Source organism: Suncus etruscus, chromosome 20 (genome assembly GCF_024139225.1).
Source record: "Suncus etruscus isolate mSunEtr1 chromosome 20, mSunEtr1.pri.cur, whole genome shotgun sequence".
In the NCBI taxonomy this organism is placed as follows: domain Eukaryota; kingdom Metazoa; phylum Chordata; class Mammalia; order Eulipotyphla; family Soricidae; genus Suncus; species Suncus etruscus.
The window spans coordinates 13,413,646-13,431,854 of NC_064867.1; the positions used below are offsets into that span (position 1 = coordinate 13,413,646).

Below are 18,209 nucleotides of genomic sequence, written 5' to 3' on the forward strand. Positions count from 1 at the left end.
TTTTGCATCAAGCACTGTTGTTGGACTAATGTGAAAGGCAAGACAGGGCAAATGTCCCCTGGCAGGAACCAGCAAGTTCCAGAGTTTGGGAGGCTCAGCTGCTTCTGCCCCACACCTGAAAAATCTGTCTCCTCGCTTTAAAAAAAAAAAAAAGAAAGAAATTCCAAAATAGTTTCTTTTTCTAAACGATTAAGAGTTTTGAGTCAATGATTCCCGAAGGGACTGAGAGCTGAAATTTCTAGTCCAAGCAAATAGCTTGTGGGGTGCTGACTTTTGCTCTACCCAGTGCTCCAAACAGCTGCATGTGAAGTGGCCTGAGGTCACTTCCAAGATCACCCTTGTCATTCTCAGTTAAAGATAGAGAATCCCAAGCAGTGTTCTATGTTCTGGTGGTCACTCCTGGTCATTCTTGGCCAGCCAGGTCAGATTTGTCAGTGCTCAGGCCCCTTGATGCAGCACTGCCTGGAATGGGGTTGAGAACGCAGTGTCAGGCAGGAATCAGATTCCAGTCTCAAGGATCAGGGTGCAAGCGTACATCCTGATCCTGATGAGTCTCCAGACCCCAAGTTCTTTCTAATTCTTTGCGAATTTCCAGTGTTAAAAACTCAGCAAGTTGTTGGAACAAGCACCCTAGGCACCAGCTTGTAGCCACTTAGGTGATGAAAGCCCAGAAAGCCCAGAGACCTCAGCTGGGGACACCAAAAGTCACCTGCAGTGCAGAGTTCCCCTGGGGTCAGGCTCCAGGGACCACACTGGTCTTAAAACCCTTATTCTCTCAGTTTCCCTCCACCTTCTTCTCTTAATCATTCATTTGCATGTAGATTTGTTATCCTAGGATTTGCTCCTGGGGACAGTGAAATAGGAAATTACTTTATTGGGCAGAGGCTGTGGTTCTGCAGCACTTGTGTTACATTTATAAGGTTGTGTGTCTGATTCTTGGCATCTCAACAGCAAGCAAACAAGAAAATGCTTTGTCATCATATTACACAAATATTTACTGGTGTATTCTGGGGGCTGCAGAGAACCCCCAAGAGGATCAGGGGCTTTGTTGCATTTTCTTCTGTTTTATTTTTGGGTCATGCCCAAATTATGTTCAGGACTTCTTCCTGGTTCTGTGCTTGCAAGGCAAGTATCTAACCCATTATGCTTTCTTTCTAGTCCTATTTTGCATTTACTATTTTGCAATAATAGCCTACTGGGATTGGGGAAGGTTCAAATTTCACCTTGAATGGGGCTTCCTTCCTTGATTTAGATGCCACTGAATCTCTCTAAGGCAGATTTTCAGTTTTTGTGGTGGTAAAAGCAGGTGAACTGGATAGAGAAGGAAACCTTTGGTGGTCTCTCATATGATCTCTGAGCTTGCAATGTGGTTTGCACTCACAGCCTTTGTCAGTAAATGTGATTATTTTAGAATAAAATAGAAATATCATTCAGGACTGAAGAGATAGTATAGCAGGTAGGGTGTTTGCCTTGCAGGCAGCTGACCTGGGTTTGACCCCCAGAATCCCATATAGTTTCTTGTGACCTTCTAGGACTAATTAAGTCCTGAGTGTAGAGCCAGGAGTAACCCCTGTGCATCGCTGGGTGTGGCCCAAAATTAAAAAAAAAAATCTCTTAACATCTGCCTATTTTATTTGTCAAGTGGATACTGAGTCATTAGCTAAGTGCACTGAACAAACACATCATTTGGGCAATTCTGCTTCCTGGTGATAAAGAAAGCTCAGGTACATTTCTCATTAAAATCATTGAGTGTTGGAATTGTAGCCCTTTTGGAGGAAGCCCAAAATGAATAAAGGCCCCTTTGTGTGTCCACTCTTTTTCCTCAGTGCCCTTTATTATCCCTAAATTGTCATGCTGGTCTTTAAAACCTGAACATGTTCTCTCTTGTTTTCTTCTTTCAGAGAGTGGGTGAATCGGGCCCCATCTATTCATTTTCTGCGAGTATTAATCTGCCTGAGACTACTCATGAGGGATCCATGTTACCAGGTTAGTTTGGAAAATAAACTTTTTTTTTTGCTTATTCTAGAGATGAAACAAAATATTGCGGGATGTATATTTGAAGAAAAGCCAAATTCGCCTTTTACCCCCCTTTTCTTCAACTCAGTGTTGGGAGCTGTTTTAGATGCTATTTTAAAAAAATGTATGAGATGAATTATCTAAGGGGACAAAAAGTGAGGTCTGTGTTATTCTCTCTTAGCTACAGGATCAAGTGAATTGAAATTTAGGGTTCTGTTTTTGTCATTACCTGGCCTTTTATTTTATTAGTATTTACCTTGCTATTGATTAAGATACTGTGATTTATAATACTGTTAATTAAAGTTTCCTGTATTCCTCAAAGAACTGGAAATTGAGCTTCCTTATGACCCAACAATACCACTCCTAGGGATATATCTGAGGATCAGATAAACACAATACAAAAATGTCATCTTCACTCCCATGTTCATCACAGCACTTTTTACAATAGCAAGGATCTGGAACCAACCAAAGTGCCCATGAACAGATGAGTGGCTAAAGAAACTGTGTAGATATGGTACATCTACACAATGGAATACTATGCAACTATTATGAAAAAATTAAATCATGAAATATACATGGAATGGATATGGAAAGTATTATGCTGAGTGAAGTGAGCCAGAGGGAGAGGGATAGACAAAGAATAATCTCATTCATTCATATAAAAGATAGCATGCTAATAATATCGAGACAATAGGGAGGAGGACCAAGAGAACCAGTTGATGGTAGGAAGCTTGCCACAAATAGTGGAGCATTGCAGTTAGGGCAGAAAAGGGACCACTATGACAATGGTAATTGGAACTGAATACTTGGGAGAATAACTGGATGTTGAATGGAGATAAAGTGATATGCACAGTATCTCTTCTTTTTTTTTTTTTTTTTTTTTTTTTTTTTGGTTTTTGGGCCACACCCGGTGACGCTCAGGGGTTACTCCTGGCTATGCGCTCAGAAGTCGCTCCTGGCTTGGGGGACCATATGGGACGCCGGGGGATCGAACCGCGGTCCGTCTCCTAGGCTAGCGCAGGTAAGGCAGGCACCTTACCTCGAGCGCCACCGCCCGGCCCCACAGTATCTCTTCTTAACAATAGTGCAAACCACAGTGTCTAAAAAGGAAAAAGAAGAGATATATGTATATATATATATATATATATATATATATATATATATAAGAGAGAGAGAGAGAGAGAGAGAGAGAGAGAGAGAGAGAGAGAGAGAGATCGGAGGAGGGAGGGAGAGGGCGGGATAGGAGGGTAGGAGGGAAATGAGACACTGGTAGTAGGAAATGTTCATGAGTGATGGTGGATAGTTTAAGGGTGATGTACATTGTAAGACTAAAACTTAATCACAAAACTTCATAATCATCATGTTTTAATAAAAAAGGAAAATATTTATTACGTCCAAAAATTGATAGTTTCCTGTGTACATATTGCTAGGAATTTTTGTTTGTTTTGAGTTATTTTTTGGCCATATCCGGTGGCATTCAGGGTTTACTCCTAGCTCCGCACTCAGGGATTATTTTTGGCAAGGCTCAGGGGACCATATAGGGTGCAGGGGATACCTGCTGTACTATCCCTGCTTGGCATTTTAAACCAAACCATTGTTAGTTCAGAGATGTATGTATTTCAAGCATTATTTCAAGCATTGTTTGAAGCTAAGCTGCTCACTGGGTAAAAGTCATCAGTGATTGGTGACAGTTCCTCAGGGAACTCTAAAACTGCAGGGAAGAAGCCAGGTCCTTTGGACAGTCTCTGCTCCAGAGACTAGGCTTCTCTCAATCTCTATCCTTAGATTGTAAGAAGTGAGGTAGGAAGGCCAGAGAGATAGCACATGGTATAAAGCACTTGTTTGAGTGCAACTGACCACAGTTTGTTTCCTAATACTACATTTAGTCCTTCAAACACTACCAGGAGGCATCTCTGAATGAGCTAGGACTATGCCCTGAGGACCACCAGATGTGGCTCCCACACTCCCCTGGCATGAAAAAAAAAAAGTGAACAACAGACTGTATACCTGTTTCCGATGAGGATTATATGCAGAATTTTTCTTCTCCTTAGTCAGCCAAGTGCATTTACATCCATTTGATTTTGTGCTTCTCAAATTTCAGCGTGTATAGGGATTACCTAGGACTTTTGCAAATGGAGATACTGATTTGATGAATATAAACAGGACTCTCCATTTCTGGCAACTGGCAGAAGTACTGATGCCATTGGCCCCAGCTTTGCATAGCCAGCACTGAGTGTCTCAACAACGCTGTTCTGAAGAAAGCGGACACTTGACACTCCGCCATGCATTGCTCTCCCAGCTGCTGGAGATTGTTTCCACAGAGCTACAGTTTTCCAAGGTGTTGTGCATGCAAACACGCATGTAGAGCAAAACCCTCAGGATGAGGTCAGTAGCTGGGACCTACCTGATTTCTGGCTCAGCAGTTCATGACAGGGTCTGAAAGTCTAACCCCAAGTTTGCTGCTCATCTTGGAATCACAATGTGGGAACCATTCCTCCAATACTGCAGCACTGTCCAGTGACCATTAAAGATTCCTCCATTTTCTGGTGTTAACTATTGAAATAATGTCCTTATCATTCATGTGTGTATTACTGATTTCCAGATTTTTTTTTGATCTTGGTTTTTCCTAAGTATCTCTTTTTATATCCTGGCTTAGTAAGCTACTGGGAAGCTGAGACCTCTCTGACGACCTCTTATTTTGGATTTGGTTTTATTCATCAGAGCAGAATGTGCTGCTGCCTTGCTTTTTCTGCAAGAATCTTGTTTCCCTAAAAGCGAAGTATTTGGGTTCCAGTCTGCTACAGAACCTGTTCTACTCTGAGTTTCCTGGAATGTCTCTTCCCTTCCTGGGTCCCTCTCCCTATCATGCTGCCATTTAGGCTGGACTATGCAATTGAGTCTTACTATTATCCTCTGACTCTAGAATTTGGGCTTATTTCAGTTGACTTTCTGATGGGTTGCTCACAGGTGTGTGTGTGTGTGTGTGTGTGTGTGTGTGTGTGTGTGTGTGTGTGTGTGTGTGTATGTGTGTGTGTGTGTGTGTGTGTGTTTAATCTTTTTCCCCAAACTGTGTGTTTCTGAGCTGCTGTTCGTGATTCTATATGATCATTTACAAAAACAAGAATGGGATGGCCCATTAATTCCATTTTACCTGCATTAATCATGACACATTATTCCCTCATACCCTCCTTTCCCCTGTTTTTTGGCCATATTCAACTGTGCCCAAGGCTTCTTCTTGATGGGGGTTGAGGTTTCAAAGCAGAAATTGAACTCAGCTGTGTGAAAGGCAAAACTCCTTATCCACAGTTCTATCTTTTTGGCCCTTGTGCCTTCTCTTATTTTCCAACATGTCTCTCCAGTTTGGACTAAAATGTTATATGTATATCTACATTAAAAAAATGCAAAAGGTGCTTCCCTTGCTTGCAGCCAAGCTGGATTCAATCCTTGGCACTCTCTCTTGTTCCTCAGTATTGTCAGAAATGACCAGTGACATTACCCATTTGTGGTCTGTGCTGGTCTCTAACGGAAAGTATTTTTTGCCTCTTTATTTGTGGGATTTTGTGACCAAAACACATGCTCAATAACATCTTCCTGTATATTTCCAGTCTTTCCATAGAAGGGGCTTCTCTCAGAGTTTCTCCTCCTGGCATTGTTACAAGAGAAAGAACATGTGCTCAGGTTGTTGTTTAACATTCTGAGTTGCCAAGTATTGTTGGCTCAAGTCACAAAGCTATGCTGGAGTTTACCACAAATTATGCCCTCATTCCTGCAAGCCTTCTCATAGTGATACATTTCTTTCCAGCATATGAAAGCACAAATCCAGGGTTTGGTGGGCTATTGACACTTCCCAGTGTCCCTCCTGCTCCCATTACTCGTCTCAAATAACAATAATATTTGTTTTACAGGAAAGGTTCTCTTGTTTTATCCTTTTTGTTGCTAGACATACATGGACTTATTTAATTATTATTTGTTTATGAAGAAGCACCCCTCATTCTTGCTGTCACTTATTATTGTAATTCTCTTTCTTAGGCCATCAGTGGCTCCTATTACATCTTCCCTGATAAGGAAGGGTCTTTTTTACAGATCTGGGCATATAATATAGAGACAGAAACTCTTACCAGGCATGTCACTGACTGTGGTTCAATCCCCAGCACTACATGGTCTCCCAAGAATCATCAGGTATCCTTGTGATCTCTAAATATTATTTGGGTGACTCAGGCTCCTGTTACTGTAGAACCCAAGAAGCATCACATTCTTTGCCCTTGCTTTGACCCATAGCCACGTTGGCTAAAATTCTTTGGGAAGGACTCTGGATCCCTGAACACAGTGGGAGTTTCCCAACTGCCCCCAAATGTAACATTTCCCTTTCAGCTGTCACTTCCAATATTCATATTTTCTGAATTGCATTTTATGAAAGGTTAGACTGCCTTTCTCTCAGGGCTGGCCTATTGCTCAACTTGTGCTTTAAGTTCTGTATGGAGAGTTTTCCTGATCACCATTCCAAGAGATCCATACACCAGGCCTCAGTCATTGTTTGTGGTTCACTGGATGAGAATAAAGGACGTCTTTTAAAAATATAATTGTCTGGAGTTCTCCAGAATTTTTAAAGTGAGGGTGTTCAATAACTGAGTTTGGGGCCTTGGTAAAAACAGATACATACTAGCAACATTGCAGTCTGGGTTGTTTCTTAAAGCAGTTTTATTTTTTTTTAATTTGTAATATTTTTGTATCCATTTAAGAAAAAAAAAGGTGTGGACCAGAGCAATAGTACAGAGTGGGTGGGGGGTTTGCCTTGCACATGGCTGACCTGGTTAGATCTCTGGGATCCTACTTGGTCCCATGAGTCTGGCAGAAGAAAGAAAAGAAAGAAAGAAGAAAGGAAGGAAGAAAGAAAGAAAGAAAGAAAGAAAGAAAGAAAGAAAGAAAGAAAGAAAGAAAGAAAGAAAGAAAGAAAGAAAGAAAGAAAGAAAGAAAGGGAGAAAGGGAGAAAGAAAGAAAGAAAGAAAGAAGAAAGAAAGAAAGAAAGAAAGAAGAAAGAAAGAGAAAGAAAGAGAAAGAAAGAAAGAAAGAAAGAAGAAAGGAAGGAAGAAGAAAGAAAGAAAGAAAGAAAGAAAGGAAGGAAGAGGGAGGGAGGGAAGGAAGAAGGAAGGAAGGAAGAAAGAAAGGAAAGAGAAAAGAAAGATAAAAGAAAGAAAAGAAAGAAGAAAGGAAGGAGAGAGAAAGAAAGGAAGAAGGAAGGAAGGTAGGAAGGATAGAAAAGGAAAATAAAAAGAAAGAAAAAAGAAAGGAAAGGAAGGAAGAAAAAAGAAAGATCTAGATAGATAATAGATGATAGACAGACAGACAGACAGACAGATAGATAGAGAGAGAGAGAGAAAGAGAGAGAGAAAGAGAGGAAGAAAATAGAGAGAGAGGGGTCTGGAGCAGTGGAGCAGCAGTAGGGCGTTTGCCTAGCACGCGGCTGACCTAGGATGAACTGCATTTCGATCCCCCAGTGTTTCATATGGTCCCCCAAGCAAGAAGTGATTTCTGAGTGCATAGCCAGGAGTAGCCCCAGAGTGTCACCAGGTGTGGCCCAACACTCCCCCGCAAAAAAGAAAGAAAAAAAGAAAGAAGAGAGAAAGAAAGGAAAGAAGGAAGAATGAAAGAAAGAAAAAGATATTAAAAGAAAGAATAGAGAACTAAATGAAGGAAGAAAGAAAGAAAAAGGGAAAAGAAAGAGAAGGAAAGAAAAAAGAAGAAAGGAAGGATAGAAGGAAGGAAGGAAGAAGGAAAGAAGGCGAGTGTGAGGAATTAGCAGAGCAGATGCAATTCACATTTTGTACATTGAACTGAAGGTCGGATCGACCGAGGAACTTCTCTCGGTTCATTAGGCAGAGCTAGAGTTTGGTCTTCTGACTCTTGGCGTGTGACCAGGAGAATATACTTAAGTCTGAAAGGGGCATTGGGAGGCATTGCCTGTATTCAAAGCCTGAAGCCATGTTTGCTTTTTGGATCAGCAACTAGAACTATTCATCCTGGCTTGGGTTCTTTGTTTTTCCAGCACCTGATGCTTGCAGGTTTGAACAATCCCATTGGTAGAAGCACCAAAAGAAAGCACAGAATGAAGGAGCAGGGCATGAGGGCAATTCCCGGCCTTGCTCCTGTCTCCATAGGAACTTTAGAGAAAGTCTTCATTACAGAAAGGATAACATTTTTGAGAATTTGGGCAATGCCACGAAATTTTCAGAATGGCAAAGCTTCTCTTCCTTTTCTATCTTTTATAACTACACTCGTGAAACTGTGGTTCTTTCTCGGCAGTAATATGCATCTATGAAGAGCAAAGGGCTTTGATTGATGATGTTTAGGAAAAGCTGCACTTCAGGTTTCCCATTGGGGACTGGCAGTGTATAAAAAAGCTCTAAAGTCTTTTGACTTAATGACTTATTTAATTTTGTTTAACCTAGCGTTTCCCAAGTTCATTTGCATTTGATCATGAAACTTTAAAACATTTTGTAGACTGCCTAAGGATATACACTATACAAAAAATGATCCATCTTAAAACATAGCTTGGTTATAACTTAGTCCCATATAATTGTTTAATAGAGTTAATATTGCTTTTCAAGGAGCTATATATCTTGTGGACATAACAGTTAAAAATGACTATGATGCATTATTTTTGTTTGCTTGTTTGTTTGTTTTTGGGTCCAGCTGTGCTTAAGGCTTATTCCTTATTATGTTCAGGTGATTGTGGTGCTAGGGATAACCCAGATTAGCCAGAAGCAAGGCTTATCTGCTCCACGGTCCATTTCTAATCACTAAACATTGTTCTTTTCTTCAGTGTTTTCGTGCTCCCAAATTTCAAATTTAAATCTTGTTTATGTCCATGACTTCCAAATTTCAATCTTTTGTATTCATCTACTTATGGGATATTGTATATTTTATCACCTGAATATACCATGATCAGCTTAAAATAGAATTTCTCCAACTTCATCTTACATTCTCTTCTTCCATGATTTTACTCTTCATGTCCTCATTCCCAGTCTCTCAAGACTCATATATGGAGATACATCCTTCTGTTTGTTCTTTCTTTTACATGTTTAGTTGATTAGGTAGCTCGAAGACTGTTCTCACACACCCTTGCTTCTTCCCACTGCCACAATGACCAGCAGGGCTTCCAGTTTATTCTAAGAACAGAGGGAAGCCCTTCCTGTTGATGCTGTTATGTATCTTGTTCACTGATTATCATCAGGCTTCAGGTCTCCTTGGAGTAGTTAAAATTAAGGTTCAAGTGTATGTCTTCCTACAGTTTTATCTTCTATATTCTGAAACCTTATATTCACAAATATCTTTTTTTTTTTTTTTTTTTGGTTTTTGGGTCACACCTGGCGGTGCTCAGGGGTTACTCTTGGCTGTCTGCTCAGAAGTAGCTCCTGGCAAGCACGGGGGACCATATGGGACACCGGGATTCAAACCAACCACCTTAGGTTCTGGATCTGCTGCTTGCAAGGCAAACACCGCTGTACTATCTCTCTGGGTCCCACAAATATCTTTCATGCTTTTCAGAATTCTTGAAATTCTTGATTCTCTTTCCATACAACTTCTGTGCATCTTCAGGTCAAATTTTGTTTGTTTGTTTGTTTGGAGTCTTTTTTGTTTTCCCCTCCTGTTCACATCCTTACATTTTTTCCCCAGTAAATTTATCCATCCTTATAATTCTTTTTAAAGGCTACTGTCTTCATAAATTTTTCTCAGCAGGGTATAAGTATCCCTTTTCTGGGGGTTATAGAGTATTTTATTCATAACTTTCTTATAACTATTAACAATTATATTTTGAGTTCTAGTTATTTCTATATCTTGTTATTCTATATCTAGTTATTTTTAATATCTAAAGCTCACCTAAGTAGGCCTTTCCTCTGCATCTACATATTTATCTGTTCTTCAGAGACTATTCCAGGCTTTCAAATAACTGGAATTAAAACTATGTTTATTGCATAAATATAAATAGCTTAAAATGGATTTTTTTTTTCATTTATGGACTACACTCAGCAGTGCTCAGGTCTTACTTATGGCCTTGTGCCTAGGGATCACTACCTTCTGGTGAATTCAGGGTATTATAGAGGATCTTAGGGATCACACTCAGGTCAGCTACATGCCAAGATAAATGCCCTACCTGCTGTACTATCTTTCTGGCTCTTGAACTGTAGTATTTATAAGTAATTTAAAATATTACTTTGCTTACATATGAAAAATATTCTACCATAACCAGGATTGATCATGTTCTATGATGATCATAGCTCTTGCAATTAAATGGCTGTGATAGAAATTTTTATTTGTAAGTGGTCACATAAGTGTTTCAAATTGAGTTATTGGTGTCCCTTCTTCTTAATTTGAACATGAGGGTGTGTATTGTTTTTAAATCCAGTTTACACAGAATAAGAAATCAGGACTGTAAATATAGTTTAATGGACTGAGCATATATTTTGCATGCAGGAGGCCTAGATTGAATCCCTAGTATCACATATGGTCTCCTGTACACTACTGGGAACTATGATCCCCAAAACATAGTTAAGCATCAGCAGTTTGGTCCAGAACCCCCCAAAAATAAACAAGCAAGCAAGCAAACAAATAAACAAACAAATAAACCCCCTTGATCCAGAAGGCTTTGAGATTCGAAGCCTTTTCCCTGGCCTGTGTCCTTTATCATCTTCCTGGTGGAACCAGTTTATTCTCTCATATTCATGTACTTAACCCTCTGAATCTCCTCAGAATTGAAATAGTGGCTAGCTAGTGTTTATATGTCAGATATGTTCCTGTGTGCCTACTAAAAAGAGTGACATCATTTCATCTTCAATTAAACAGACCAGGAAAACCAGAAACATTCACCCGTACTTAAATGTCAATGTAGATAATAACTTGAGAATATTTCCTGACAGTAAAATTCCCAACAAGTCATTTGACTTTGGCTTCTCACTGCCTTTTTCCCCTATCAGCACTGTTAAGGCAGCCTCAGGAGTCTATCAAATATCTTTTAGGGGGTTAGATTTAAAGGTATGTATCAAGGAATATTTTGCATAGATTATCCTGGATTTTATTTAGAGCATTTTCCAAAGTGAGTGACATTGCACCTTCTGCCCAGGGGATGCTGGATCCTTTCTACTTGTTCACTTTGTCCACTTATAGAAGGAGGACTTTTAGGGTTGAGGCTAGGCTTTGTGCTGAGTAAATTTCTTCCTTGCTTATTTTTCTGCAGAGGGGGCACTAGGCCAAAGTTCAGGACATATTGGTTTAAAATTAAAATTTAAAATTAAATTTAATATTTTAAAAACCATTCGACTAATGGTTTTTTGATGTTGGAGAAGGAACTCTGAGCCTTCTACATGCCAGGCATGTGGCTCTACTACTAAGCTACCTCCCTGGTGAATCGTTTTTAAACCAAATCATTTCTAGAGAAGCCTGTACTCTACTTTGAGAGCAGTGCTTCTCAAAGTTTTTAGTATGGGCACATTCTCTAGGGACCTTGTTGAAATCATCCACTGTATGATCTCATTGGTCTGGGGTGAATAGAAGGTTCCAGATTTCTAATTAGCTCTATGTGATGCCGATGCTGCTGGTTCATGGATTTAGCTCAGGATGAGAACCCAAAAATTTGGGAATGCAGAACTCTTACAGTAGTCTCTTGGGAAAATTGATTACCTATCAGGGTCCTAGTTTCCTAGTCTGTAACATCAGACATTAGCTATTTTTTTGTTTTTTGTTTGTTTGTTTGTTTGTTCTTTGAAACATTCCTTGGTATTCAGGGGACTGTGTGGTATGCTGGGAATTGGTTGGCTGCAATAAAAGCAAATGCCCTACCCCCTCTATTATTGTTCTGGTCTTGAGAATACTATTTGACAGCTCTTTTTGATTTGAATTTTCTATGTCAGGAAAGGAGTGGAGAAGGAAGGGGCAGTTTACAATTCTGAGTACATTTACATTCCTCTAATCTGAATTAATTTTTATACTCATTAGCAGTTTATCTTAAATATAATTCATGGCACATACTGAAGTTTTCCACTTTTCAGTGTCATAAATCTCTGGGATATAAAATAGTGTTCCACAATGCTCATTATGTCTTTCCTGTTGCTTTTGTTTCCTTAGGAAATACTCCATAGTTTGAATGGAATTGAAAACCTGGCTCAGGTAAGAATATTACGGCGATGACTGGTCTTGCATTTCCATTTGTGTCATGGTTCTGAACAGGGATGACATAGCTACGTGACAGAAGAGGGCTTTCTTATCCTAAGTTTCCTACCAGCAGAAGAAGGCAGGTGAATGTGTGTATAAGGCAGATCACTGAGGAAGCAGTGAAGGATGCATGACACTTCCATCTGGGTAATTTGGTGCTCTTTCCCAACTCTGCTGAAGTGGGAAATTGCTCTGAAAAGTCAATGAAAAGAAGAGGTGTTTCTGGGAAGTCCAAGCACAGAGCATTGCACACACCTTCAATGGAAGACAGTTTTGGTCATGCTCCACCCCCCCCCCCCCACAAGTGAGTTGCCATCTCACTAAAGTACTCAGGGGTGGTAGTGTAAGGAGGGACCTTGGTTTAATTTGGGGTCCATGAAGTGCTAAGAAATCAACCTGAGACTCCTGTATACAAAGCATTTGCTTCAAGCAGCAGTTTCCATAGTGTAGTGGTTATCATGTTCACCTCACACAAAGCACTTGCTTCAGCCTGTAGAATGCTTTCTCTGGTTCCTATCCTAAAATTTTCCTTTAAAACCTCTCCCATGTACAGAAAGAATGCTTTGAGTAAGAAACCCATGACTCTTCAAACTCTCTCTGAATTGTTTCTGTTTTTTGTTTTGTTTTGTTTTGTTTTTTTTGGGGGGGCCACACCCATTTGATGCTCATGGATTACTCCTGGCTAAGTGTTCAGAAATTGCCCCTGGCTTGGGGGGACCATATGGTACACTGAGGGATCAAACCGTGGTCCTTCCTTGGTTAGCGCTTGCAAGGCAGACACATTACCTCTAGCGCCACCTCATCGGTCCCTCTCTCTGAATTGTTATTGGCAACTTTGGTCTCATGGGTAATTTAATGTTAAAACCATTTTATTTTTTATTGCATTTTTATTTGGAGGAAGTTGCTATAAGATATCTAGCTTTGTTCTTAATAATCATTTTCACCAAAATTTTAATGTTTCTGTCAAAATGGAAAGCTGAATGCTGGGGGGTGCAGGAGGGAACTTAACACTAGTTTAGGGATGTTGCCAGTGGTATAGGATTGGTGCTAGAACAGTACATACCTAAAACTCAACTATCAGTAACTTTGCAAATCATGATTCTTTAATTAAATTAAAAATTAGATTAGGAAAAAATTAGATTAAAATTTTTTTAGGGCCAGAGAGCTAGCACAGGGATAGGGCGTTTGTTTGCCTTGCAAGCAGCTGATCCAAGATGGATGGTGGTTTGAATCTCAGCATCCCATATGGTTCTTTGTGTCTTCCAGGAGTGATTTCTGAGCGCAGAGCCAGGAGTAACCCCTGAGCATAGCCAGGGTTATGACACAAAAACCAAAAAAATTTTTGTTTTAATTATTTTAATACTTGGGCTATAGAGGTAGTACAGTGAATTGGGTTTTTATTTCGCAAGAAACCAACTGGTTTCAGTTCCCAGTACCTGATATGGACCCTCTGAGCACTGTCAGAAGTGATCCCTGAGGTGTGGCCCAGAAACAAGCACAAAGAGTTGTTTTCATAATTGATTGAAGATTTGCTTTATTTAATGAAGTAGCTTTGTTTTTAAACAAAATTTATCTGTAAAGGGCCTACTTATTTACATTAACTTTTATTTATGGTATTAGAAAGTTATATGTTGGGCCAGAGTGAAAGTACAGCAGGTAGGGCATTTGCCTTGTATGCTGCTTACCCATGTTCAATTTCTGGCATTCCATATGGTCCCTTGAACCTGCCAGGAGTGATTTCTGAGTGCAGAGCCATGAGTAACCCATGAGCTCTGCCAGGTGTGTCCCAAAAATGAAAAAAAAAATTACATGCATTTCTCAGAATCTGCTACTTAATTATAATTAATTAACTACATGAGGAACTATTCCATAATTATTTTACTTTGTTATTTATCTGTATCTAATTGGATATATAAATAAGACATAATGTATTATAATAATAACATATATAATATATATAAATACATATAATAATATATGTAACTATTGCAAAAAGGCTCCTAATATAAAAGGTACTTGCCTTTCATGTGGGTATTCTTGGTTTGATCCCTGGCACTGCATTGAGTTTCTTAGCACTGCCAGTAGTGATCCCTGATCAGAAAATTAGAATTAATCCTTGAACATTGCCAGATGTGTTCCAATGACCCCCTCATGTTCTAAGAAAGAATGCAATTCAACTAAGTCTAATAGTTAAAGAATTTAAATTCTATGTGCTATTGATCATTTAAGTGCATCTTGTGTTTATTTCACTGTGAACTTGTTCAATGGAATAATTTGGGGACATTTGAGGGTCTGCCATCATTACACGGTCCCTCTTCTAACTCCAGAGTCTGCAAAAGGCTAAGAATTCAGAAAAACCACTTTTCTCTTTTGAGGGACCCGGCGAGGAGCTCTGAGCAGTTGATGAAACGGTCGTGCCACCTATAGGTCATCTTCAGAATTGCTCATTCCTGTTCATTGCCTGCTGGGGTGCCTTTGGGGTCCCTCCTTCCTAACACTTGTTGGTTTGGTTCCTTTCCCCAGTACATGGAAATCGTGGCCAACGAGTACCTGGGCTATGGAGAGGAGCAGCACAGTGTGGACAAGCTTGTCAATATGACGTGTAAGCATTGCCATGAGGACATGTCCCTCTTTGCAGCAGGAATATGAGTGAATCCAGGCCTACCTATGATTGATGATATTGCCTCCATTTATATTAAGTAACAAACTAACCCCCTGAAGATAACTTTTAGGTAAAAATATCAGGCAACTTGTAGATCACAGATTTAGGCAAATTTCCTGCCAAAGGAGATAGTTGCTGAGTGAAACTTATTCTCTGAAGTTCAAGAGACATTTGCATGAAAGCAAATTTTGGTAAAAAAATTTTTTTTCAGTTTCGTTTGAGTTTTATTTAAAATATCAAAGATCATTCAGTTTTTGGTTCTAAAGTTTGTTTATTCTAGTATCTGTACCTGAAACAGTCAGAACTCTAAATGGAAAAAAAATAGAAAAAAAAGAGCCACAGAATATAACAGTGCAAATGTGAAAATTCTGGCTCCCGTGGATCGGTTGATCTCTCCTAGTTCGTGCTTCTTTCTTAGGAGGTTACACTTCACTTTCCCACCTCTCAGTTCTTAGGGGACCTGGGCTTTTGACTTTGGTGCGATATAAACCCACTTTCTTGGTGTAAATATTGGTTTCTAATACAGGAAACCTTCATCACAGGGAGACAAGTCTATGTGCTCCAGGACATTTTTTTGGGGGGAAAACTACCCCTCAGCTGAGGAACCTTACTGCGTAGACAAGTTCATGAACCTTCCTTCCTCTCTCTGAGCTTTGAAATCTTTGGGAGGATCCTTGAAGAATAGGTTTCATGGAACCTGTAACGATGTCAAGTAAAATGGAAAGAGAGAATAGATTCTTTGGCGTTTTCCACATTTTATTATTATAGTCATTTATTAATAAAGACTATATTATATCTTAAGAGAGGTTATTCTCACTGTATCAGCTCAAATTAATCCTGACGCTCCCTTTATTTTTTGGTGTGTATTTCGTGTTTCTTGTTCCCATTACATTTCAGACATAAGATTCTGGAAATACATTTTCCCATTAAGCTCTGAAACTTTGAAACTTTTTTCTTCTTTTATAGATATTTTCCAAAAACTTGCAGCTGTCAAAGATCAGAGAGAATGGGTCACCACAAGTGGGGCCCACAAGGTGAGTCATGAGAGAAATGAATTCTTCAGCTGCTTTTGGCCTTGGCTCATAGATGGGGTCCAGAGCCACACCTGATTCTGACTCATTAGCCTGTTAACTCTAGTTTAAAAAAAATCATAATTTTCTACTGTAATGTGATGTTCTCTGGGAGCTGGGTTGAGGTTTGGTTATTCCACAGTTCCCAGAAGGGAAAGGGAATTCCATTCCCCTAACCAGCAAGGACAAGAGAAGCAGTTCCAGTTGTATAGAACCGCAGCAAATCACACAGACGAGAGGGTAAAAAGAGGCAAGGTCGGACACAAAACCCTTTACCAACTAGCCAGCTGTTCCAAATACAGAGCTAGCTTGCCCGCAGCAAAAGGGTCCTTCCTCTCAACTTTTCCTCTATTTATTCAGATCCAAACAGCGCCTCCTACCTAAAAGGGGGAGAGGGGAAAGCAGGCAGAGAGAACAAATACAAAAGAGAAATTATAAATTATTATAAAGGCCTCTAAATATCTCACATTCTACCATCTACATTTTTATATTTCTTCTAAGTCTTTCTAGCATATGTATTTTTATCCTATATAAATTTTACCAACCTAAGTAGTATATATGGAATCAGCCAAGAGAGGTTTCCTAAGACTATTTTTTTCTTTTTTCTGTGCTAGTTAGTACTAGCCTTACTGTTCAATTTGAGTGTACTAGAAAAGTTTTGGCAATATGTTAATTGAAACTAGATATTAGATAGGTGAAGGCATAAAAAATATATATTTATAAAATAAATTAATGTTTAGTATTATATGCATAGGAGTCAAAAATACATTTTGAGATGGGTAAATGAAGGTTTAATTAAAAAAAACTTAAATTGAAGCTATATGGTTGCTGCTTTGAGCCAGGTTTCAAAAATCTGCTCATATCAAAGTTCTCATATCCAAGAATGCCACATTCTAACAGAGAAGGGTGATATTTCATAGAAGTTGTTAATATATTCTGCTAATTTTTAATTCTAGGTAACATACAGGGCCACAATTTTCTTTTTCTTTTCTTTTTTTCTTTTTTTTTGGTTTTTGGGCCACACCCGTTTGACGCTCAGGGGTTACTCCTGGCTATGAGCTCAGAAATCGCCCCTGGCTTGGGGAGACCATATGGGACGCCGGGGGATCGAACCGCGGTCTGTCCTATGCTAGCGCTTGTAAGGCAGACACCTTACCTCTAGCGCCACCTTCCCGGCCCCAGGGCCACAATTTTCTTTATTTTCTCTGGTCCTAGTTAGAATTTGAAAGACAATTATTAATAATAAAGAGGTGTTAAGTGTATTTAACAAAGAATGTGAAAGTGAGGTCAGTGGCTTCCATTTGGAAAGCATATTAGAAGATTGGGAGAAAACATGAGTGAGAAGGCTGGAGAGATAGATCCAAGGTTTAGAGATCATGTTTTGTATGCAGAAAGCCTGGATTTAATCCCAGAACCACATGGTGGCTCAGGGACTACTGCTAAGAGCAGCACTCTAGTACCAAGCTGGGAGCAACCCCTGAACACTCTTGGGTGTAGCCCCCCCCCAACCAAAACAAAACAAAGCAAAAGGAAAATAAAATAATTGAATGAAGAAAGAGTATTAGAGAAGTAGACAAATAATCACATAAGACATTTATAAAATCCTAAGCAAGCAAATCCACAGAATAGAAACCATATAATTGCAACCATAGATATTTGGGGATGGGTAGTTTTGTGGGGACTCTTATGTCCTAAAAATTTAGAAAGAAGAGAAATGTACATTAATGGAAATTCATATTACAGTGATGCCTCAATACACTGGTTTATGCTCATTCAACATAAAAGTCTGAAAGATAAATGCAGTATTTGATAGTACTGCTATATCTTCCTTGTTTTACAAATAAACCAAGTGTGTCGAAGAGTAGTTCCATGATATGGGAAAGTTCCAGGCTCGGTATATGTTATTAATAATCACTTTCTCAGGGAAGGGCCCAAGGCTGAGCAGATACCTCGGGCACATGGAAATAGAATGAAGTCTGAAAACCATACTAGCTTTGTAGCTTAGTCCTTTATGTTTTCTGCCTGAGAAAGCAACAATTATTAAACAAGGCAAGGAATGGCTATAAAATGCCATTCTTCAGTTGTAGTTTAAAGAAAAAGTAAGGCCTAAGCAAAAGACTGGGCATAAGAATGTTTTGCAAAACCGCCTTTGAGAGGGCCCGGAGAGATAGCACAGCGGCGTTTGACTTGCAAGCAGCCTATCCAGGACCAAAGGTGGTTGGTTTGAATCCCGATGTCCCATATGGTCCCCCGTG

General features: G+C 39.5%; 1 protein-coding gene across 1 annotated transcript in view; it reads left to right on the forward strand.

The window, feature by feature from the left end:
- Positions 1–18,209, forward strand: part of NEK10 (NIMA related kinase 10) — a 271,236-nt gene that overhangs the window by 40,935 nt on the left and 212,092 nt on the right. Inside the window, exons 6-9 of the mRNA XM_049766054.1 lie at positions 1,902–1,986; positions 12,136–12,177; positions 14,746–14,824; positions 15,851–15,918. Coding sequence (XP_049622011.1) covers positions 1,902–1,986; positions 12,136–12,177; positions 14,746–14,824; positions 15,851–15,918 — 274 coding nt within the window. The remainder of the gene's footprint in view (positions 1–1,901; positions 1,987–12,135; positions 12,178–14,745; positions 14,825–15,850; positions 15,919–18,209) is intronic.